At 41.2% G+C, this 23,697-nt stretch overlaps 1 protein-coding gene and 1 pseudogene across 1 annotated transcript; one reads left to right on the plus strand and one right to left on the minus strand.

The window, feature by feature from the left end:
* Positions 1–494: 494 nt before the first annotated feature.
* On the minus strand, positions 495–1,418 carry LOC101708314 (olfactory receptor 5A2-like; annotated as a pseudogene).
* A 16,376-nt stretch (positions 1,419–17,794) lies between these two features.
* LOC101705544 (olfactory receptor 2AK2-like) lies at positions 17,795–18,730 on the plus strand. The gene has a single exon (XM_004870944.4). It carries the CDS (start codon positions 17,810–17,812, stop codon positions 18,728–18,730), a length of 921 nt encoding a protein of 306 aa, XP_004871001.2. The 5' UTR covers positions 17,795–17,809.
* Positions 18,731–23,697: the final 4,967 nt, after the last annotated feature.

The following is a 23,697-nucleotide window of genomic DNA, read 5'->3' on the forward strand; positions in this document are numbered from 1 at the left end:
TGTCCAAATGACTGAAATAGGGTAAATCAGTTTGATATTGAGGGGAAGGAATAAGTAGATTTTAAAAATGTCTTAAAAATGTGTAGTTATGGCACATTCAGAAAAATACAGTGAAGACAATGTTAGAAATTCAAACCAAGGGCTTTTACATGAGGGTGATGATAGCGATTTAAGAATACTATAGTAAGTAAAGCTTGGGGAAAGCATACATTCTCAGACATACAGTGGGTGGAAGAACTCTGTAAACCAAAGTTTTTATGGTCCTGCCTGAATAAACATCAGTGCTTGTGTGTTCCTATGTTGGAGGAGTATAGCTGATTGCTGCTCTGAAAGAGGGAGAGAAGAGGAGGAAAGCTACAGCAGTTTCGGGAGAAGCCTGGGGCTCCCCAGGCCAATTGTGAGATAGCAAAGGAAAGAAAGGAAAGCAGAGCAGTGCCTGGCTTCAGTACCCAGACTTGGAGCTTCTGAGGAGCCCACAGAGTGTTGTGCTTCAGTAGGATCAGTGCTGTGGCGGACAATACAGTTTCTGCAGAGCAAACTTCATGTCTTTGTTCCTCAGACAGTAGATAGCAGGGTTCAAGGTAGGGGTGAGGATGGAGTAAAAAATAGATGCCAGGCAGCCTTGGGTTGGGGAATACTGAGAGGCGGGTCTCAAGTACATGAAGCTTCCAGTTCTGTAAAACAAAATGACTGTGGTCAGGTGTGAGGAGCAGGTGGAGAAGGCTTTCCACCATCCTTCCCCAGTGGGGATCTGCATGATTGCGGAGGTGATGCCCACATAGGAGAGGACCGTGAGGGCAAAGGCGCTCATGATGATGCATCTGCTCACAGCAAAGCCCACCTCCTCATTGAGGCAGTAGTCAGTGCAGGTGAGGCGGATGATGGGGGATGTCACAGAAGTGTTCCACGACGTTGGGTCCGCAGAAGGACAAGGAGAAGGTGTTGAAGGTGTGGAAGTCAGCGTAGATGGCCTGCTCACCCAGGCCATGGCAACCAATTCAGAGGAAAGCCTGTCATTCACGTTGGTCCTGTAGAGCAGGGGCTTGAGGATGGCCAAGCACCGGTCATATGCCATGGCCATGAGCAGAAAGCACTCAGTGGAAGCCAGGGTGATGAACACGTACAGCTGGGCCACACACTCCAAATAGGAAATGAGCCCAGACCCTGTGAGGGAGGTGAACAGTGCCTTGGGGATGGTGACCGAGATGTAGCACATGTCCAGGAAAGAGAGATTCTTCAGGAAGAAGTACATGGGGGAGTGGAGATGGCTTTCTCTAAACACAGATGTGATGATGGAGATGTTTTCCAGGAACCCAAATAAGTAGGCAAACAAGAAAAAAAAGATGGCTACAAATCTCAGTTCCTGGACATCTGAAAAGCCCGAGAATGAACTGAGTCACTCCTGTTTGATTGGACATTGTTCCTTCACTCTGAAGGTCTGTTCTGATGCAGTAGCCGCGTATAGTATGCGTGAGAACAGAAATAGACCAACTTGAAGGGTGGCTGTGAATGTCCCCTTTGTCTACAGCTGCATGAGAATGCCTACCAATGGAAACATAAATCCCATGTAACTCCTTATTTAAATGATTATATTTCAGTGAATGGTGATTATTCTGATGAATCAAATTGCACCATATAATTCAAGTAAACTGGTCTAATGGTGCTAATCTGGATTACTGTGAGGGGGGGAGAGGGAGCCAGAGGGGGGGGGGAGAGGGAGGAGAGAGAGAGAGAGAGAGAGAGAGAGAGGGAGAGAGAGAGAGAGGAAGGGAGAAGTTCATGAGGGGAAGGAGGAGGAAGAGATTAGGGAAAAGAAGAGGAGGAGGAGAGACCTACCAGTTTTCTTACTCTCACATGTTGGATGACTTCAGGTGAGAAATGGCCTCATGTGCTTACTTTTCTACATATTGACACACTTCACCATTAATTCAATTGATTACGTTTCAGAGAATGGTGATGTGCTATTTTTGTTCTCACCCCCCGCCCCGCAATGCTCCAGCTTCCCATAGGCCTCATGGCTCTGCATGATTCTATTGATTACCTTCTCTCCCACTGTTCTGCACTGATGTCAGTTCCTCTGTCCTTTCCTCCAAATATTTTAAGTTCTCTTTATTTTTACTAACCTTAAAGTAACTCTACTAAGATCTATGGAAAATGCTTGTCTTAAACAAATATGCTTAACATTAAAAAAAATCCTATACCAAATCCCTGGACCTAGCGAATGTAATTTTGGTTGTTTTCCTATTTTTTTGCAGGTGTGTTCTTTATGAGCAGGAACAGGGCTTTTCTCTTTATCCCCAGAGATTATCAGGACCTAGTGACCACTGTGTACTCAATAGACAGTGAACAGATGGTTAAAACTGAAAGCAGCCTCTGTGAAGCTTCCCTTTAGACTTTAGTTCACAAAAGATCCTGAGAGAACTCCTGGAACTCCCAGCTGAGGAATGGCCAACCTCCTGCATGTGAGCAGACATGAATCCTCTAAATTCTTGTTTATATTATAGTCTGTAACATGTTGGTAATTTTGGTAAAATGTTATTGAATTTGTGGAAATTTACCTGCTGCTTTAGGCTCTTCCTTGTCCAATTTACCCACAGCATGAGAGAACTTTCCTAATGTATGACAGAACTGAGGAGCCAAGTCTCGTACTCTTACATTCAATTCTCAGATCCCCTAATTATATTAGTGATCAGTATAGAAACCAGAAGAAACATAGCTTAACCTCACACTTTCTCCATGACAACAGCAGGGAAGTGGCCGCGTGTGCTCAGGGGATTAGAAAGAGCATCACATGTAGGGCTGGGGATGAACCAGCAGGCACCCTGGGCAGCTGTCAGGGGCATTGCTAGAGCTTTTCCTACAATAGGCAAATCTGTGTAGGACTTGGAAAGTGGCTAGGTTCACAGAAAGTTTAGCCCCTGCTGTGCCTGTTGTGGGAGTAAAGCCACTGTGGGTCTTTTCTCACCTGCGGTTCCTGGTTTAGCTTGTCCCAAAGTCCCCAGGTCAATGCAGGGAGAAGTATGCAGAGCAGTGAGGAGGTGTGGACATAGAGGTCCTGGTGAAAACCCCGAGTTTCCTGCAGCTTCAGAATATCACAGAAGCACACCCAATGCAGTTGTAATGCCCTGGGGAAGTAAAGGGTGTGGAGTTGAGAAAGACCCTCCAGAGCCGGAAGGGATTAGCTGTCACCTGATCACCACTCATCATCACAGGCCCACCAGGCAGTCATCTCAGCCAATGCCAGAAGGCACAGGTCACCAGCGGCCTAGATGCCCTCTGAGTGACTGAGAACCCTAGCGGAAGATGATCCACAACATCTGTGGGCGGGATGTCTCCTCTCCCTGCCTCCTCCATGCCCCAGGGTTTCCTTGTGCCAGGAAGTCATGAATGTGAACGCTGAGTTTTGGAGAAGACAAATGTGAAATCTTGTATATTTGAAGAGATGGCAAACTTGTTCTTACCAGTTTGGAAGTAACAGAATACAGTTGGTCTCATCAGGTGGAATTGAATTTCAAGATGTTTGCTAACATCACTGGTAGAAATTAAAGAGCATTTATGAAATTTTACAGTTCTGACTTCTGAGAACTTACACCATCTAAACTTTGAAGTATTACTCCTTTAAGAATGTCTCTGTTAACACAAGTAAACATTAACTATCAAAGGAGTAAGTAAAATCAGGAAGAGATGTAGTAAGTTCATAAGCATTTAACTTTGCCTTGATCAGTGCATTTGAAATAAAAGATATGAATATTGACAAGCGAAAGAGAAAGTTCACTGTAGGCATCTCTAAGTCTTAAAATCTATATAGTATGTTATTTATATACTCTGTTTTGCTTAAGATATTTAATCATAAATTTCTTGTCTAAATATAATGTAGATGTTCAAATAGTTGACATTGAAATATATAAATAATAATATTAAAAGCAATAATAATTCATGTAGAACACTATAATGAGAAAAATCCATGGCATTCAAGCACCTATGTCCAACTATGCAGGCTATGTCTGGATTCCTCTTCCCAGTTCAGCCTTACAAGCACAGCCACCCTCCGTATGCTACCTCACTCTGCCTTTCTAAATATCCCCAGGAAGACTGTCCTGACCATGGACTTCACAGAACGGCAATGTCTGTGTGATCCACAGCCAGTTCTTTGTGACTCCAGCCCTCAGGGTGCTAATGTCCACCATGATCATAAATAAATTTCTGTTTAAACACAGGTCCATGCACCCTCACTGTGAGCCTTTGTTTTCTTTTTTCCCCATCCAGTTGGAGGGTAAGAAGACAAGTTCTCATCCACTGCTACAGTCAGCCCTGTCCACAGAGCATCAGTCCGAGATACTCACAGGAAAGTCGGTCCTCCTATTCCTGAGATGCATTTGGCAAAGGAAATATGCAAGCACTCACAGTCCTGCAAACTAGGAAAGCTAACATCTATCATTTGTAAATAAAGTTGGGAACAGAACAGTGAAACACTCCTGATTCTTCATTCTCATCCTTGTAAGGGAAAATAAAGAAAAATCCTCTCAGTTGAACATACCATTCCATTCTGTCAATATTCTGAAATACATTTTGAAGATATCTGGACAGCTGTAGATGTGGGAATTACCAATGATTCCCATTTATGCACATGAATGAGATTGGTAAACATGAAGCAGACACTGTCTTGTGCTTCACTGATGGCAAACAGAGAGATGTGGTGAACTTAAACATCAGGTAATTGTATGGCAAAAATGATCCATTTATCAAAAGCTTTTTCTGATTTTAGGTCTACAAATTTCCTAATGAAAGCTGTGAAATAATGCATCACTAGAAGTCAGACACAGTGAGTCAAGTGAGATCTCACCTAGTGGACCAAGGCTCCCTTTGGCCTCCAAATGTGTCCTGGTGGTCAGATGGGCAGCAAGACCTCCTCAGTGAGCAGGGTCAGGCTGGAGAGGGGCAGAGCTGCATGATTCCTAGCTAGTTCCTCGGCCATCTGTTAAATGCTGGGCACCCAGGAGCGCTCTGGTGCCCCTGGGAATGTGAGGTAATGAGCTTCCAGCTCTCTTCAGAGCTTGTCCTGGGAGTTCACTTGGCACCTAGCCCTGGAAGGTTCTACTTACAGGAAACTTTGATGAAGACTTTCCTGGGCCCCTTTGGATTATTTGAGAGAACTGAAAAAAAAATCCTGAGAGGACATGAAAACTCCAGTTGGGGAAAAAATGAAAATAATATCTGTACATGAGGCTGATAATTCAGGGGAGTTAGACATTTGCAAAAGGAGAGTACATGAGGGGAATGTGAAGCAGCAGTGTTTGGGAGACAGGCAGAATGTTTTGGTTTATACCTATATAAATATAAATATTTATACATATGCATATCCAACTGATTGATGTTTCCTCAGTTTCCCCTACACAATTTGCTTCTTGAGTTTTGCTGAGGAAAATTTTCTTATGACACTATAAATGTACAAGAGGAGCACACAAATCTCAAGTCGAAAGGTCTATGAAATTGTGTTACGTAAGGATGTTCATGTAACCAAAATTCTGAGCAAGAGACAACTATGAACACCAGCTCAGGTGTCTGTCCCACCTCCTTATAATCCATATGCCCACAAGAAAATCTATTTTCCTGATTAAAATATATTATTTATCAATATACTCTCATTTAAAATTTGTATCTGCTGCACTGACTTATATTTTGTGAATAAGGTTCATCCATTTCCATACTTCTAATGTGTTTTATGCATAGAAAACACATTCTTTTTTAATATTGAGGATGAGAATTAAGAATGACCCTTAATTTTTGCATTTACAATTTTTTAATTGACAGGTGAAATTTTATCGAGTGCATTGTGTATGACATTTTGTCTTGAATTCTGCATATGGATACACTGTGCAAAGACTAAATTAGTAATAAACATGTGCATTACATCACAATGTTTTCATGTTGTGGTGAGACCAATTTCTATGCACTCTCTTAGTATTTTAAAGAATACAATACTTTGCAAATTATAGTGATCATGTGGTATAACTGATCCTTTGAACATATTTCTTCTTCCTCTACAACTGTACTTTCACATATTTGACCAAGATCTCCTCAAACCCCTTAACAAACTCAGCCTATGACAAACACCACTCTACTCTACTTCCATAAGATCAACTTTCTGAATTCATCAAAGTTGCTGGAAAAGACAGGATTTCCTCTTTGTGTCTGGGTGTTATTCTGTTGTTGTACACAGAATAGAGTCTTTCCTTATCCATCCATCTCACCACAGATGCATCCTTGGAATGGTTTTCTCTCCTGGCTGTTATGAATAGGGCTGAAATAAACATGGGAGTGCAGACATCTCTTCAACATTGATTTTCCTTTCTTGGATATTGAGATGTGGGATTGGTGGATCATGTGGTAGCTTCATTTTTTTATATTCTGAGGAACCACTGTAGTATTTGCCATGATGACCCTACTAATTTTCATTCCCACAAATAATACACAAGCTTGCTTTCCCCTCCATGACTTCACCAGCATTTCTTATCTTTGTATTGTTCACAATAGCTCTTCTAACACAAGTAGGGTAATATATCACTGTGGTTTTTAATTTACATTGCCTTAATAATTTTGAACAATCTCATGTAGCTATTGGCCACATTTATGTCTTTTGATGAATGTCTACTGAAGTACTTTGCTAATTCTAATTGAGTTATTTATTTTCTTACCATAGTGTTCAGTTCTTCATACATTTTTATATTAACCCTTAATCAGATTGAACATTGAGCTCATTTTTCTTCTTTTTGTGCCTGGTCTCTACACTGGGATTATTGTCCCTTTTACTGTGCACAACATTTGCAGTTTGATATAATATTGTTTACAATTTTTCTTGGAAGTCTGTGCTTTGGGGTCAGATTCAAAAGCTCTTTGCTTCCACCAATGCCACGGAGTTTCCCCTCTATATTTTCTTCCAAGATTTTCATAATTTTGACTCTTTTATTTAAGCCTGCAATCCGTTGGCATTGCATCTTGGATATTCTGTGAGATACTTGTCTGTCCAGTTTCATTCTTCTAAATGTGGATATCCTGCTTTACCAGAAGTATTTATTAGACAGACAGATTCCTCCCCTATTATGTGTTCTTTGCACATCTATTAAAATCCGTTGGCTGTAATGCTTGGATTTATTTCTGGGAAAGTTACTCTGTTCCATGGTACATGTGCCCATTTTTATACCAGTGTCATATTGTTTTAGTTACTACAGCTTTAGATCATATTTGAAATCAAGTAATGTGACATCTCCAGTTTTTTTGTTTCTGATCAAGATTACTTTGTCTACTTAGGGTCTTCTGTGGCTCCACCCAACAGCATCTTTTTATTCCTTGAAAAACGGCATTGGTGTTTGATTGCATTGACTCTGTAGATCACTTTGACAAGTAAGGGCATTTTGGCACCATCGATTCTTCTGACAGAGGATGCCAGCAAGGTGCTGAGAGAGGCAGCCTCCAGCTGTATCATCTCCTACAGATAGGCCCACTGGTCACTGTCCTTGGATCAGAGAATCCTGTTGAAACATCACCTGGGAAACAACCTGGAGGTGTCCACAGGGCCTGCATAACTGAATCAGGATTCAGAATCAGAAAGGCAAGAAAAACAGCTGGATTCTGACTACCTTGGCTGCCTCCCTTCTCCCTCTAGTCAGCCCAACACCAGATAGAATTTCTCTGGACCCATGGTTTCTACAGGCATAGGAGTGAATGGAAGACAGTCACCCAGTGTCCCGAGCTCTCTGGGTCACTTCTCAGGAAGCCCATTTTGATCATATAGTGAAGCACGCTAGGGGGAAACACACACTGGACCACTTGAGAACAAAAGGAAATAATGAGATGAGGCAGAGGTCCTCATGGTCAGCGTGATGGTCTTGGTGCTGTGTCTGCCAGCCAGTGAAAGCTGTAAGCACCCCTCAACCTCACAGCCACATGCAGAGCTGAGCTTCCTTGCTTCACAGCCATGGTGAGTGCTCACTTCGCAGCACATACACTTCATAAGCATGGCGGGAAGTTTGGCTACACTTGAATCACTTAACTCGAGTCTCCCTGCTGATCCTCGAGCCCAGCTCAGGGCCCTGCAGAGGCATGGAGATGCTCATCTCCACACACAGGAGAGACGAGCCAGGCAAGAAGCAGTGGCACTCAGACTGGAAGCCAAGCAGTGATCCCCAGCAGAGACTGCAGAGTCGGCACCCTTCAACAAGTGTGGTGGTCACACTTGTGTAGTGGAGGAATTCAGGCACAGGACCACCAAGGTGGGGGGTGCGGAGGGAGAAGGAAGGAAAGAAACCAAAGGATCCTGCCTGGTCACCAGGTCACCGTGCAGATGAGGAGACTTCCACTTCTGTGCTTTTCAGTGAAGCATGAGGTTTGAAAAGGCTTGGCCCCCAAAAATGCAGCAGCAGCTACACACAGGCACGTGCGCACGCACATGCACAGTTACACACGCTCGCGCGCACACAGCTTAGGCAGGGCAACTCCCACAGCGTGCATTTCAAGAGAAGCACAGCGCTAGGCAGCTCTGCTTGGTGTAGGTCAGGTGTCCGCTCCGTGGATCAGCCTCCCAGGGAAGCCACCCTCAGTGCTGCACTTCTGAGGAACCTGGCCTCTAGTCCCAGCGATCCTAGGATCCGAGCAGCTTCTCCACCTAAAATCCAAGCCCCGCTCGCCCCGCACCCTCGCCCTCCGTGGCCACAGCCAGCGGCCCAGCACGTGGAGGCCGGGCAGCCACGCCCGGGTTAGACGCCGGCCTGGACGGCGGCGAGGCCACTGCTGCCAACGAGCACCTGCAAGAGCCAAGAGGAGGCCTTATCTTCACTAAAGACAGCAAACAGCACGAAAACATGAAGCCATGAGGACTCGGGGCATCTTGACAGCTCCTAAGGAAATGGATATAATACTGGCTCCCAAGGAGATGGAGCCGGAGCAAAGGCTGAGAGAGAATTCCAAATAACTCAAAGTGGTTCGGTGGCATAGAAGAGCAAACAGGTGACTTGAGATTTTCCAAGCTCCGTTGTAGAGGATATCAGTGAGGAGCATGTCACAGCAAAGCTCCCGGCTGCGCAGCCTAGGTCCCCAGCAAGGCGAGGCCTCCCGGCCGGCTCAGCGCACTGCCCCTGCCCTCAGCCCCCGCCCATGTGCGGGCCGTGTGCTCCCTCTCACCCACGGGTCCCAGACGCTGCTGCTCTGTGCGCATCTTGGACTCCCAGGCCTTCATCTGCTCCGCATGAGCGGGGCTCACAGCTGACTTGCTGTAGGAGGGGAAGTCTGGTCCAGAAGGGTCACTGGCGCCATGAACCAAAAGGGGTTATCGCAGCTTCTCCCTTCTTTGTGTGCTTCCGGGCTGGCACGCAGGAGCAGCTCCCCTCTGCCATCCATCCTTCCTTGGAGCCAGCCAAGCGTGGGCTGAACCACAGTGCACCTCTCCTCCTTTACTTGTGGGTGTGGGCACTTTGTCCCAGTGAAGATAAAGTGAGGATGCAGGTGCAGTTAGTTCACAACAGCTGGGCAGCGGAACCAGCTGAGGAATTCCTCTTCTGCTTTCAATTTCATGGAGTATCATTTTCTGTTTTCTATCATGTTTTATGTGTCCTTGTTGGCAAATCAATTCTGTCATATGCAGCACATGGGTCATTTTGTTTATAATCCCTTTGGCCTTTCTGTATCTTTAATTGAAGAATTTGTTTCTACTCTAGTCAAAGTAATTATTGATAGCTAAGAACTAACTGCTGCCATTCTGCTGCACCCATATGTTTGTTGCATTTTATTTCTTCCTTTCTTCTTCTATTACTGTGTCCTTCCTTTCTCTGATTACCTCTACCATTATGTTTAAAATCTTTGCTCTTTATTTTTGTGCATCAGCTTTGGTGTTTGCTTTTTGGCTACTATAAAACTTATGAAGAATATGCTGTTATTGTAACAGTTTATATTAATCAGATAAATATTTAATTTTGATTGTATGGAAATAAAACTGAGGAAGTAGGGCTGAAGAAGAAGCTCAGGGATGGAGTGTTGACCTGGCACGTGGAGGCTCCAAGCCACATCCTCAGTCCTGGAGATATGAATGAATAAATACTCATTAAAATAATTTACACTGACTCTATTCCATCCCAATATTTTGAATGTTACCTGCTACAATTTACATAATTACATCTTGCATATTGCTTAATGATTTATTTCAGGCATTTGTATTTTAATACTTTAGCCTTTTATCCTTTATGCTAATGATATAATTAGTATACACTCCACCATTTCATTATTAGATTGTTTTTATTTTGATTTAGTCTGACTTTTAACCATGGTTAACTACAGATGCATGTGTGTAACACCTTAGTGTCCTTTTCTTTCCTGGACCTCTTGACCTTCACACTTACCCTGTTAATTTCCAAATGGAAGGTGGATAAATGCAGTTTCACAGTTCTAGTGGGTTAGGTAATAGGCTTCCTTCTGATAGTTTATACCTCCATCAGGACATGTGTGCGTGGAACAAGAGCTGCCCCTTCAGCTGGCCCAGGGTGACTGTGGGACATGCGGCATTAGTCTGAGCTCACAGCATTGATGACTATGTAGTGTGGAAGAAAAACATATCTTGTTTATTTTTGCAAGTCATCATAAATAGTAAATATTGACTAGCATGGAAACATAATAAAAAAAGAACAGCATTAACCATGTGTGTTGTCACGTGAATGAGGAGGTATCCTTACTGTGTGGGAAACCACGGGACAATTTCCCAAATGAACAGTGAGTAGTGAACTCTCTTTCTTCCTTTCTTCCTCTTTCTTTCTTTCTTTCTTCCTTCTTTCCTTCCTTCCTTCCTTCATTTCTCTTTGATGGCAGGCTTAACTTTGTGAAGACAGAAGATTTTAGAGAATTATCTTGCTCTGTGTTCTGTTCATATGCCTTGGTGTGGTTGGGACAAAGCGAACACAGGGGATGGAGATTTTGCAGCACAAGAAACACAAACCAAACTTGAATGAAACTCAGAACACAGATGAGAAAGACACCCACAGCACAAGTCCCTGAGCCTTGGAGCTGTCAGCTGCTGCTATGGAGCTCAAGGTCAGCACCAGGGTGACTACAACACTAGTGACTCTGACCCCACTCCTCAGGATTGTTTCAGAAACACGCATCCAGCACCATGTCTTCCACTTTGACCAGATATTCAGTTTTTACTAATAATTTTCAATAATACTTTGACAGATTTCTGAGCATAATCTATAAACACTTGTAATATAGATATGGAATTGAGAATGTTGCTTCTATATATTGACAGGGAAAGGAGGCACCTGGAGAATAAAATTAAATTGGAACTACATAAGGCAGAGAAAGATGTGGAAATCTAATGAATAATATCCACTAAATCAAGTGATGTGCTAGACATGGAATATCAAATACTGATCTGTAACTTTCATGCTTGAATTGAGGGTTTTCTTTTTTTCAACAGGTAAGATTTTAACAAACTTAACACTTAATTCATTAAGTTGAAGCTGTGGGAGATGACAGGGATGAGATCACTGTATGCATCAAATTGAATATTCTTCTTCAAGTTAATTAAGAGTAAGTGTTACTGGAGTGAAACACTGATTTATTATTCAAGGCCCAGCCCTGTAGCACAAAGAGAGATTTCCTGTGAACAGTGGGCTTCGTGCTCTTCACAGACTTGTGGGACTCATTTCCGCTGATATTGCACTGAGTTCCAAATGTGCACCTACAGTGGCCTCTACCAAATATTCAGTCTTCAGATGAGGAAATGGGGCCTATGTATATGACACATATATTTTTAGAATGGGACTTTTCATATGATAATAAAAAATTTATAATTGTTTAAAATTACTACTCTACTCTCTTTAACTGTAATTAATTCTAGGATCTATATTTCCAAGTAATTCAGTGCTGAGATAATATTTCAATGCCAGAAGCCAGAAAATTATAAAGTTCAAAATTTCCTGAGTATCAATAAATGCAAATACATAATTTCATCGAAAGACATAAATATTACTATTCCAATGTAGTTATTCCAGATTCTGGTTTAGGTCTACATGGATGAAAATTACATATCAAGAAAATTTGGGTCATGTGTGTAGTTTTTATTCCCAAACATTTGCGAGCTTATTACTTGGACAGTTGAAGAGCAATATTTATTGTTAGGTTCCCTTTTGATCTTCTTATTTATGGAACAATTCCATTTCACTGAGAACACCAGGTCATGTCCTCTCCACACCATCATGCACTGAGATTTGTCCCAAGACTCTGTCTGCTCTCCAGGTTGGACTGAGGACACCTCAGCTGCTCCACACAGCCATCCTGGGACAGGGAGGGAAGCACAAGAGCCATGGAATGTGGATGTTTGCTACAGCAGTGACTGAGGATCTAGATTTTGCTGACCTGAGGAACTAGGTCCTGCTATATCAAGGGACAGATTCTCCTGGCCTCATTTTCCAGGCAGATTCTGTGGCATGCTGGGGACTGTGGGGTGTGGCTGGGCCATTTATGCCTCAGTGTCCCTGCTAATGACCCAGTGGTGTCACAAAGTCCCGAGAGCTCCTTGGTGGTGCTGGTTACCCTAGATCACCACCCCTTTCTCCAGCCTTTTCTCAGGAGAGTGTATCAGCTCGCAGCTGCTCCCAAGGCCTCGGCACAAATACTGAAGCCAGTCAGGGAGAAGACCCGGAAGCCCCAGAGAGGGCCTGGCTTCCTCCATATCTGGAACCACTTGGCTGCCCCAGCTGTGCAGAAAGAGGGGTGTGGACACTGCGAGACCCCACGGAGACCTTGCTAGCTCAGAACCTTCTGTGTTCTTGTTCACAGCCATAGCCGCCGTCATGCTGGCGAACTCGGTGAGTAGGACTCTGGGAATGGGCTTGTCTCAGAGATTTGCACCTCTCACTTGACTGATAAGTAATAAAAAAGCTGGGATGTGGGGACAGCTTGGAGTACTGTGTGGTCTGCATGGGGCCTGGGTTTGATCCCACAAAACAAAACAGAACCTGGAATTTGTCAGGCAGAAATGTAATCAAAGGGGTATTATGGGCATATTGTGGGGTGTTAGGCACCTCATTCACTTGTGGCCCTGGTGATCCAGGCCTTCACCCTGCTCTGAAAATATAGATTCATTTCCTATCATGCCATCATTGTATTCATGTCTTTTCTGAGTTTTAAATTCTTTCATCTCCATGACTGTAAACTAATTTGAAATAAAATTTTAATTTAAATTAATTGTTATTTTTATCTAAACAATTCTCAAAGTAAGTTAAAAACCTGAATCCTGTGAACATTCCTATCCACTAGTAACAGCAGAGAGTGTGTCCCTCTCTGGTGGCTGAGATAGAAGAGAGCACAAGGTGGGAGGGCAAAGTCTTCCCAGGTGTCTGCTCATCGGCTCCACAGGAGTCACACTGTTACCAGGATGCCCTGTCTGGAAACAGTCCCCAGCCCACAAGTGGAGCCCAGGCTTTATAAACAGCCCCCTTCCTTCAGGGAGCAGTCCACTCCGCTGTCTTCATGTCCCTGCAGTACCCTGTCTGCACAGCCCTGTATCTCAGGCCTCTCCTGACCTCTCCTCCAGGTGGGGAGCACACAGCCTGCACAGGAGCAGCTCTTCCTCCTCTGGGCCAGGCAGAGGGTAAATGGGTGTTTGCTTTCTGCAGCACAGCCTCTCTCCTCAGCAGGAGAGGAGCTTGTGACAGTGATGTGGACAGAGAGGACAGACAGGAGCCTTCCCATGTGCAAGACCAGATGCCTGCTCGGGGCAGTAGTCACAGTGTTTGCAGAGTGCACACTGTAGGGGCAGTGAGCGCTGTGAGCCTTGGCGGGCTGAGCTCACTGGTGGGCATGGCACTGGAGGTGCAGGGCCAAGAGAACTGCCGGTCTGTCAAAGACAGCATTAATTTCCACTAAAAAACCCACCTAGGGCAATTTCAGGGCTGGATAAATTATCCAGATACTGCTTAAGTGATATTGGCACAGAGAATATTAAAGTTATTATTTATGCTATATTAATTGATCTCTTACTTCTAGTTTCCTACCTTTCTGTATTCCTTAGTTTCTCTAATGAGTTAGCTCACATCTTTGAATAATTCTCCAAGAATATGTAATGAAAGTAAAATTAAAATTTCATGGAAATCGTGGAGGTCAAACCTGCAAGGGTATTTGTAGGTGATGTTAATATCACAACATACTCTATTTTGCTAAAAATACAGACAATATAATTGCTTGTGACAGAACTGTTTGCCAAGAAAGTGTGCTTCAGCTTGTGGCTACAGCAACAGTGAGCTTATTCTCAAGTCCACCTTTGTCTGTAGAACTGTTAACACTGCCTTGCTCTCTGTCACATAGCCTGAGCTTGGTTTATGACTCAGTTAAGCTAGACATTAATTTGCTAAACTCATACTGATGTTCTACACCATTACCTAACTGAGTAGGACTAACTTCTCATTATTATATATTTGGGGATTGAAAATCTCAATGTGCATAATACAGTGGTGAATATTATATTATGAAATGTATCATGCTCAGCACAGTGCTTTTACATTGATTCATGTAACTTCTCTTATTAAGAATTCCCTCTAAAGAAGAAAGGATTTTGGAAAATGGGTGAGGGGCTTAGGAGTCATTAGGGAAGGAGATTCAGGACCCCTGTTAGCCGCTTCGGAGCTCATCTTGGCACATGTCCCCCAGCTCTCAGGTGGAACTTCAGTGTTTATGGTGCATTTTATTTGGCACAGACTAAAGTTCAATTCTGCAGCATTATGAAGAGAGTTTTACAGCACTCAGAGTTGCTATGTTCCACAGGGATGGTGCTTTGGTGTCACAGGTGGGAGGAACCCAGCCTAGGTTTCTTCTCATCCTCCTGCTTCCAAAGTCAGGACTTCTTATTGTGATCAAATGAAGAGAAGGACAAATGCATCTTCCTCAGCTTCACAGCATTTTAAAGTATGCTAAATATATGCAAAAACTGGCGTGGAACTGAGTGTGACTAATATTTCTAATGGTCAATAATTCAGGACTGGGTGAAAACATTCTCACTGTCAGCAACTGACTTGTTCACAGACCCTGACACACCCAGAACATTAATGCACTAGGAAGAATCACAGTGAACTCAGTTTAGGGAGATAACAAAATCAGTGTACAATCTCGTGTGTTACCTGCCTGGGGGGACTGGTATGGAGGCCCTTGCCCATTCCAGAGATTAGTAAAAGCTCCAGTGTGCAAGATAACCCAGCAAGATGTTCAACCTTGCAGTGAAAATCACTAGTGTGTTTATTTTTTGGTTTTTAAAAAAATATTTCCCAACATATGACAATTGTCATTGAATTGTAATCAATTGGCATTATAATTGCTTATATTTTGTTTATGTGTTGCATATAAAATCTAGAAATGCCTAGTTTGTAGGGCTACTTTTTAATATGCAACATTACCTCCTCAGGTTAATTATTTCTAGGAGTATTTTCTCGTTTCTAACCACGTGGCCATTTGAGATTGCTCTTTGAGAGGATTTCATGTTAGATATGGCTGCACATAGGATGTATTTCATGTCTACAATTATTCTCAAGAAAAACTGTCAATGATAAAAATAAAATAAAAGGTAAAATAATAAGAACTCATGACAATGGGTAATTTTTAAAAATTTTAACTTATTGTTAGATGTATGCTACAGCTTGTATGACTATATTATTGATCAACTTTATTTCTGGACAGCAATAAGATTATTATTTAAGCAGCACTGATGTAAGTTGAGGTCCATTATAAGCACATTACAAGCTTTTTACATTTTATTTTATTTTATTTTATTTCATCTTGATTTTTCACCTATTCACAACATTACCCAGTTATTTAGTCAAGTGGTATATTTTTATTATTTGGTGAAGTGTTCCTATTTAATATGTTAAATAATTTTAAAATTGCTATTAGAATCTCATTTGGGCTTTTATTAAAGTTTATTTTTCAGAGTGAATTTTTGGGGGAGCAAGTACTAATTTGAAGAATAATTCTCTTATGAAGAAATGATTGTTGCAATAATAAAAAAGATTTTACAAGATTTTATTTTGATTTTTAAAGCAATTTGTTCTGAAGGGTGCTTGGTAATATATCTTACAAAACAAAGCATATACGTCTTCATGTTATGATTAATTCCATTACAACTTCTATTAAACTGTAACCATTTTCTCTCTGTTTTCCTGTCTCACCTACTTGTTCCCATGTTATTTATTCACCTCAAAATCTTGTACTTGTGTTTCCTTTCTGTTAATCTTTTTAAAAAGTATTTGCTTCTTTTAGCTCACTGCCTTTTCCCTAAATATTGATTAAAATAATTATATCATTGCAGGAAATACAATCCTGAAATTTAGATTAAATTTTAATTGATTGATTTACTAAGAAGTAACATCTGATATTTATTTTGCACAAGGACACAATATATTTGCTATTGCCTATATTTTTGAAGTATATCATTTTTTATTATCATATTAAATATTTCTTGCCATTGCATGTTTCTTGTTGGGAGTTTAAAATACTTCAGACTACTACAAAAAGAAAAAGTGTGATTTCTATATAAACATATATATTTAACCTTTTGAATATTTTAAGCAATATTGTCCCTCAGTTTTAAATATTTAAAGTGTAATTAAGGTTTTCAGTTTAAATAAAACAATCAGATTATCTTTTGAACTTTAGAAACTACCACTGTGCTATTCCAGCAATTGAGGCCCAGCAAATCCTTAGAGACCCCAAATTAACAAGACAATATTTACCCTGAAAAAAATTGTAGAAATCAGAATTTCTGTCAAAAACAAAGACAAAAGTTTCTATTCTTACCATATAAGTACCTATTCTTTTTTGTTTGTTTGTTTTTTTGTTTTGTTTTGTTTTGTTTTTGGTACTGGGGATCAAAGTTGGAAACTTGCACTTGTGAGGTAGGCACTGGAATCACTGAGCTAAATCCCTGGCCCCATAAATAACTATTCCCTACAGACTACTTCACTCAAAGAATAATAAATGTTAACTTAAATTTGAATAGTTCATTTAAAACCTTCCTCATTTTGGTGAACTTATTTTGCCAAATATTTGAAGTTTCATCTATGCTTACAAGAAGAAATTGACAGCACTCAATTCATAAATCACAAGGGCTATAACTTTCACATAAATATTACTGTAGCATTTATTTTTATTTAAAACAAATGTAAGTAAAATTGAAAATAAAATAAAGATTCACTAAAGATTATACTACACTTATCAACTCAGTCAACATAGAATCACTTTTATGAGATAACTGAGTAGGAGAATATTCTCATAATAAATGAATAAAGTCGTGTTCTACCACCCTAAAGATACGTACAATAGCAGAATGTAATTTTTGCAAACAAATTATCAAAATAGTTTAAAAATGATATTTATATTTCAATATATCTAAAATCAGTAAGCATCTTTAATTTCCCTTCACCATATGCAATTTATGAAGCTCTAGAAAAAAGGAGATGAATTTCCTAAGGTTAAAATTAATGGAGAGGAAAGTGCTAATTTTTCTATTTGACCTATGTACACTCTATGCATGTGGTGAAATATGAAATGTAGTGCATTAATATCTGCAACTACTGTATGTTAATCACAAGTGAAAAATAACTAAAAATAACTATGTACGAGGATTTAATGTATTTAAGAGGAGAAAGAGATGTATCCACCTAAGGTGATTCTGAAAATACCTGTCATATAGAGTTATTGTCATTTTGTCTCTTACAAAGGGGAGTTAACATTAGTCCATGGACTTTTCATATACTGCTTTGATATCTCAATTTAAGCCATGAAAACAAGAAACCAAAGTTCTGGGACAGATTTTATGCTTGTTGGTCTTTTCCAATATGGCGGAATGAATGCTTTCCTTTTTGGTGCCATTGCCATTCTCTTCATGGTGGCTGTGCTGGGGAACATCACCCTGGTCCACCTCATCCGACTGGACAGCAGACTCCACACACCCATGTACTTCCTGCTCAGCCAGCTCTCCCTCATCGACATGATGTACATCTCCACCACTGTGCCAAAGATGGCAACCAACTTCCTGACAAATACCAAGACCATTGCATTCCGAGGCTGTGAGATTCAGACATTTGTATTCCTGAGCCTTGGCGGATCAGAAGCCATTCTCTTGAGCTTCATGTCATATGATCGTTATATAGCCATCTGCCATCCTTTGCACTATCCTGTACTCATGAGCAAGAAGATCTGCTGCTCCCTGGTCATGTGCGCCTGGTCCAGCAGTGCTGTCAACTCTTTAATACACACACTGTATGTTTTCCAGCTTCCTTTCTGTGGGTCTCGGGTCGTTAACCACTTTTTCTGTGAAATTCCATCTCTACTGCCATTGGTATGTCAGGACACCTCCCAGTATGAGCATGCCATCCTCTTGAGTGTACTTATTATCCTGCTGCTGCCTTTCCTGGCCATCCTAGCTTCCTATGCTCGGGTGCTCACTGTTGTATTCCAGATGCGCTCAGGCACAGGACCGACCAAAGCTCTTTCCACGTGTTCCTCCCACCTGATTGTGGCCAGCCTCTTCTACACAACAGGTATCTCCACCTACACGCGTCCTCACTCATTGCATGACCCTGCCCAGGATAAGGCAGTGGCAGTGTTTTACACCATCATCACACCCCTCGTGAACCCATTCATCTACAGCCTGAGGAACAAGGAGGTCCTAGGGGCCCTGAGGCAGATGCTGAGATGAGGCACATTGGTAGAGAAAGTATGGCTTTAGAAAATCTGCCAGGAAAGATATAAAGATAGATATTCTGTGTAGACCCCAAGACACATTGTGCTCATCAGACTTTACTCACAAAACAAGACTACAAATTTTACTTAAGCATTGTACCCATGAAATAAATACTTTGAATTTGTTTGTTTTTTTCTTGAAAATAAATCCATAGGAAGTAAATTCTTCTCAAGCATTTAATATCTAGATAAATTATTTAATGACCAATGATAATAAAGAGAAAAATACATAATCAAGGAATGTTTTAGAGATTTTATTATGTTTGTGACTTTGTTGCAAGGACTGTTTAAGTGGAAGTGAAGAAAAAGAAAAAACTGAATTCACTGATTTGCAACTTTATTTCTATCTTTCACCTTAATGACCACTTAAGGTCTCTTGGCCACCTGACCTAACATTGTGAGCAGAGCCATGCTTATTACGTGGCTGTGTTTGGTAGGCTCCTTTGTTCCTTTCCTCTTCCATGGATGTGAAGTGCAGTTTATTAAGCAGAAGAGCTCTGCAGCCAGCTCCTCACTGCACCGTGCCTGAGTGACGATACCTGGGCACTTCTTAGTGTCAATTTCTCTGTCTAGACCAAGTGACACCCTTTTGGGTGGGTTTAATCTAACTTAATATACACTAATGATAATTTATTAGTGTCCCCACTATAAATTTCAATAAAATTTGAAATGATTTTATTTCAAAAATAACTTAAAATGCATTATAAACATACAGTCCAAGATTACAAAAACTTCATTGAGTTACAGGGTACTAATGTGAGAGGTAACAGGTGTAACAACTATTGTTCCTTAGTTATGTATTTAGAAATTTAGTGGCCTGGAAAACTTACTTTCCTAAGCATTTTTGTCAACGAAATCTTTTTTATCAACTGTTTAACCATATAAAGCATAGGAAAGGTATTTCCTAATTCAGACACACAAATTCACACATGCATAAAACTGAGTGATTTAAGCAATTTCCATTGTTAACCTCATGATATTAATTGATAGCAAGGCCCATGAGGTAAGAAACTCAGATTTTTTTTTTTTTTTTTTTTTTTTTTTGGTACCAGGGATTGAACTTGGGACCTTGCACTTTTGAGGCAGGCGCCAGAACCACTGAGCTAAATCCCCAGCCCAGAAACTCAGATTTTTAATATAGTCAGCATTCCTGTCTGAATCCTCCCAAGCTTGACCTTTACTATCCCAGTTCCTATTAGCATTTTGGTCTTCTGAGCTCTCATTAGCATCTCCCATCAATCTCTGCCTTCAGCATTCAAGATTTCTGTAGCAGCCATCGCCAAATTTTTTCAAACTCCTCTTGCAAACCAGTTCCAAATGATTCTGAACCCCACGATTAGGTATAGTCACAGCAATGACCCCACTTTTGGTACCATATTTTTCTGTATTGGTTTCCCATTCATGGGACAAAATATCTACCACAAGTACAGCAAAGGAAGAGGGGTTTTATGGGCTCATGATTTCGTAGGATTCAGTCCATAGTAGGCTAGTTCTGATTCAGAAATAACTTGGAAAAAGAGCGTGGGAGAGAAAAGATGACTGATCCACAGCTGGAGGAGGCAGAGAGACAAGGATGAAACAAGGGAGAATACAACTATCCAATCATAATCCCAGTGACCCATCCCTTCTGACCAGGCCCCAACTCCTAACAGCACATTCAGCAGTGAACACAGAATGGATTAACTCACCAACAAATATAATGCTCCCATAATCCAATCAACTTCCAAAAGCCCTATCTTTGAACACTTGAGATTTTGGTGGCCATTTTTTATTTAAACAATAACAAGTGTGCCTTCTTTCCAGCATCCATTCTTTCTCTGAATCCTTCCCATTCCTTTATGGCTTTACCTGGGTGAGTCACTAGAATAAAGTTCCTGTCCTCAGAATCTGCATGGGAAGGAACTCAACCTAAGGATTTAAGTGAGAGTCATCCTGGGGGGCTGTCCTTTAGGTTAAAGTTATGGAACTGTATGTTGGTAAAGAAAATGAAGAGCATGGTTAAGTGTTAGATCATACCAGTCAGAATCTCATGATGTCAAGAAATAGAAGGCTGCAGGGGCTGGTAAAGGGCAGTTTTCAGGAGCTTAAATACAGTGTTCTCAACCTACACTGGGAAGAGCACAGGACAACAGTCAGCCACCCAAGTCAACGCTGTGGAAAGAGAAATGGGGGTCTGACAGCTGGAGGCAAACTTCAGAATATCAGAGGTGAGAATGTGTTGTAAGAGGGCTGTTATTAAAACAAGACTGATTCACAGGTGGGGAAGTGCCCTGTGCTGCTAGGACAGTGATAGGCAAACAGTACACCACAGAATGTGGAATGAGAGAGAAGGGTAGCACAGACAGCATGATTCCACTTGATCCTTCTTCGTTGTGAGGAAAAACTCTCCCCCTTTGCTGGAGGGGACTACCCTCCCACATCTGGGTGCTGTGCTGAGGTCTCAATGAGATTTAATTCCTGGTCTCCTCAGTGTTTGCCTCTGCCCAATGCAAAAGAAGTGTTTTCCACCAACTCACTTTTTCATGATGTAGGATTTTGCCCTCAGATGAGGTCTCTCGGTGCTAATTCTAATGGAATGCTAGGATGTCCCTTTGATATATAAGATGTGAACCATATTTCTTAAGAGTATTCAGGTAAACACAGTCAATATTGCATATGTTGGGCTTTATGTTAAGGAATTGTCTCACAGGAGATTGTGAGCTGATTAAGTTTGCACAACAGCACGGGGTTGGAAAACCAAGCAGGATTTAATGTACATATGAGAGACAAAATTACTTCTGTCCTAGAAAACTTCAGTGTTTCTCTTTTATATTTTGAAAAATAAAGCAAAATTTAATCATAAAATAATAAGAGATTAATTGTAGTTTATACACTCTGAATCATTATCTTCAAAGAAGTTACTCAGAGACAAAGAAGATTCTCTCCTATAAAGAAGAAATAAGGTGATAATAGCACAAAACTTTCTTTTCAATGAACTAGAGAAGCTAGTAGTATAAATGAAACAAATTAACATACATTTTAAAATATTCTTGAAACAACAGAATAGGTATTTTGGGGAATTATTTGAACTTCTTCTACTTCCTATTTACGTGTCATCTATTTTGCACTTATTCCTATGTATATACATGCACGAGAACCACTCACCTATTACGAATTATCTGCTTTGCTTGAAGTCAACTAATTGATGATATTAATCATAGGTACAAAAATCTTAGATACAGAAAATCCTAATCTAGTATTTGATTATACAATAAATAAATAAATATTTGATTAAATACCAAATACTAAATAGTTGGGTAGTATAGATGAGCCAAGATGACACATAAACCTAGACATTATAGAAACCTATAGTGGATGAAACAGTAGTGAATACTCACCATTATGAACACTCCAATAACAAAGGAAAGACACTTGGGCAAGTTTGAACTAGTGTATTGTGCAAGCCAAGTGACCACGATCCTTAGGACAAGTGAATTTCAGTTTACATTAAGTGTCCCTGTTGTCCAAGATTGACAGTAAAAGAAGGTATTATGAAACCCAAGCTGCACAATAACTGGAATGAAACAATTATTTAATAGTAGGGGTCACATAGAGCCTCATTTACTTATTTACTTTAGAGTCACGGTGAACCTGCCTTACAAAGTGAGAAGTTGGCCCTTAATCAATGGGCATAAATCAGAAGATCGTGACTCTCTTAGCATATATATGTGTGCAGCTACCTGCTTGTTATGTTCTGCTTGTTTGTTTGTTGATAGTACTAGTGGCCTTCACACAAAGCTACATTCTCGGCCCATTTTTATTTTTTATTTTGAAATAGTCTAAGTTGCTAAGACCCTGAGGCTACACACAAACTTGCAATGCTCTTGCTTTAGCCTCCCAGAGTGCTTAGCTTGCTGGGATGTACCAACAATCCCGGATAGTGGTTTGAAAATGTGTTGCCCTGCAGAAGTCATGTTGAAATTTAATTGCACTTCTAACAGTGTCTGTAGCAGGGACCTGATGTATGACTAGGCTGAGTTCTCTGTGCTAATAGAGGAGGTTGTTGACATCATAAAAGTGCAAGTTGGTCCTCTCTTGTCCCCTGATTTCTGCCATGTGACAATGTAGCCACAGCGCTTTTCCAGATGCAGCAGCATGATCTTGAACATCACAGCCTCCAGAACTGTGAGAAAATACTGATCTGAGTTTGTATTTTACCCATTCTGTGGTATTCTCCTACAGCTCTACAAAGTAGACAAAGACATAGGGTAATTGCTTGACTGAGAAAACCAATAAAAATAGGGGAAGAGTAGAAGACTGTTGTCAGGCACCACCATGGAAAGACCGCTCAGTTCATTAGCTGGTTTTCTGCTTCGAGTCCACTCTCAATGTCATGCTCATCAGTGATAGGGGCCCTGTCTCCTGAAACAAGGGCTCCACAGTACCCAGGCCTATGCATTTGCTATTTCCCAGCCTTTCTATCAAAGGACCTACTTCCTTATCCTGTATCAGCCAGATACACACAAAGAACTCAGCTATATAGAGATGCTGGGCACAGCATTATCACTTCATTGTCCTCTAATCTCTTCTCCCACTGACCCAGCTGGAAAATGTGTGCTTTTCATCAATATATCTTTGACATCTTTCCTATACAAAAGCAAGAGCTGCTCCCAGCTCTCATGAGCTCCACAGGCCAGGATTTGGGCAAATCCACAGCCCCTGAGGTAGACCTAGACCTCCCAAGGGCTGTGTCTGCTGGAGGACCAGTCACATTTGTTAGATGCCTCCTGTGTGCCAAAGCATAGGAGACAACTGCTCTGCACTGAAGAACTGAAGCAAGGGAAAGGCTCAGATTCCCCTTCCTTCTGATTTGTCATTAATCCCAATTACTGCAGAACAATGAGCCTGACTCTGTGTTCTCCATGACTTCAGATCAGAAGAACT

The sequence above is a fragment of the Heterocephalus glaber genome, unplaced genomic scaffold, assembly GCF_053883595.1.
Source record: "Heterocephalus glaber isolate CG9 unplaced genomic scaffold, H.glaber_assembly_v1.0 deba00001461, whole genome shotgun sequence".
Taxonomy (NCBI): domain Eukaryota; kingdom Metazoa; phylum Chordata; class Mammalia; order Rodentia; family Bathyergidae; genus Heterocephalus; species Heterocephalus glaber.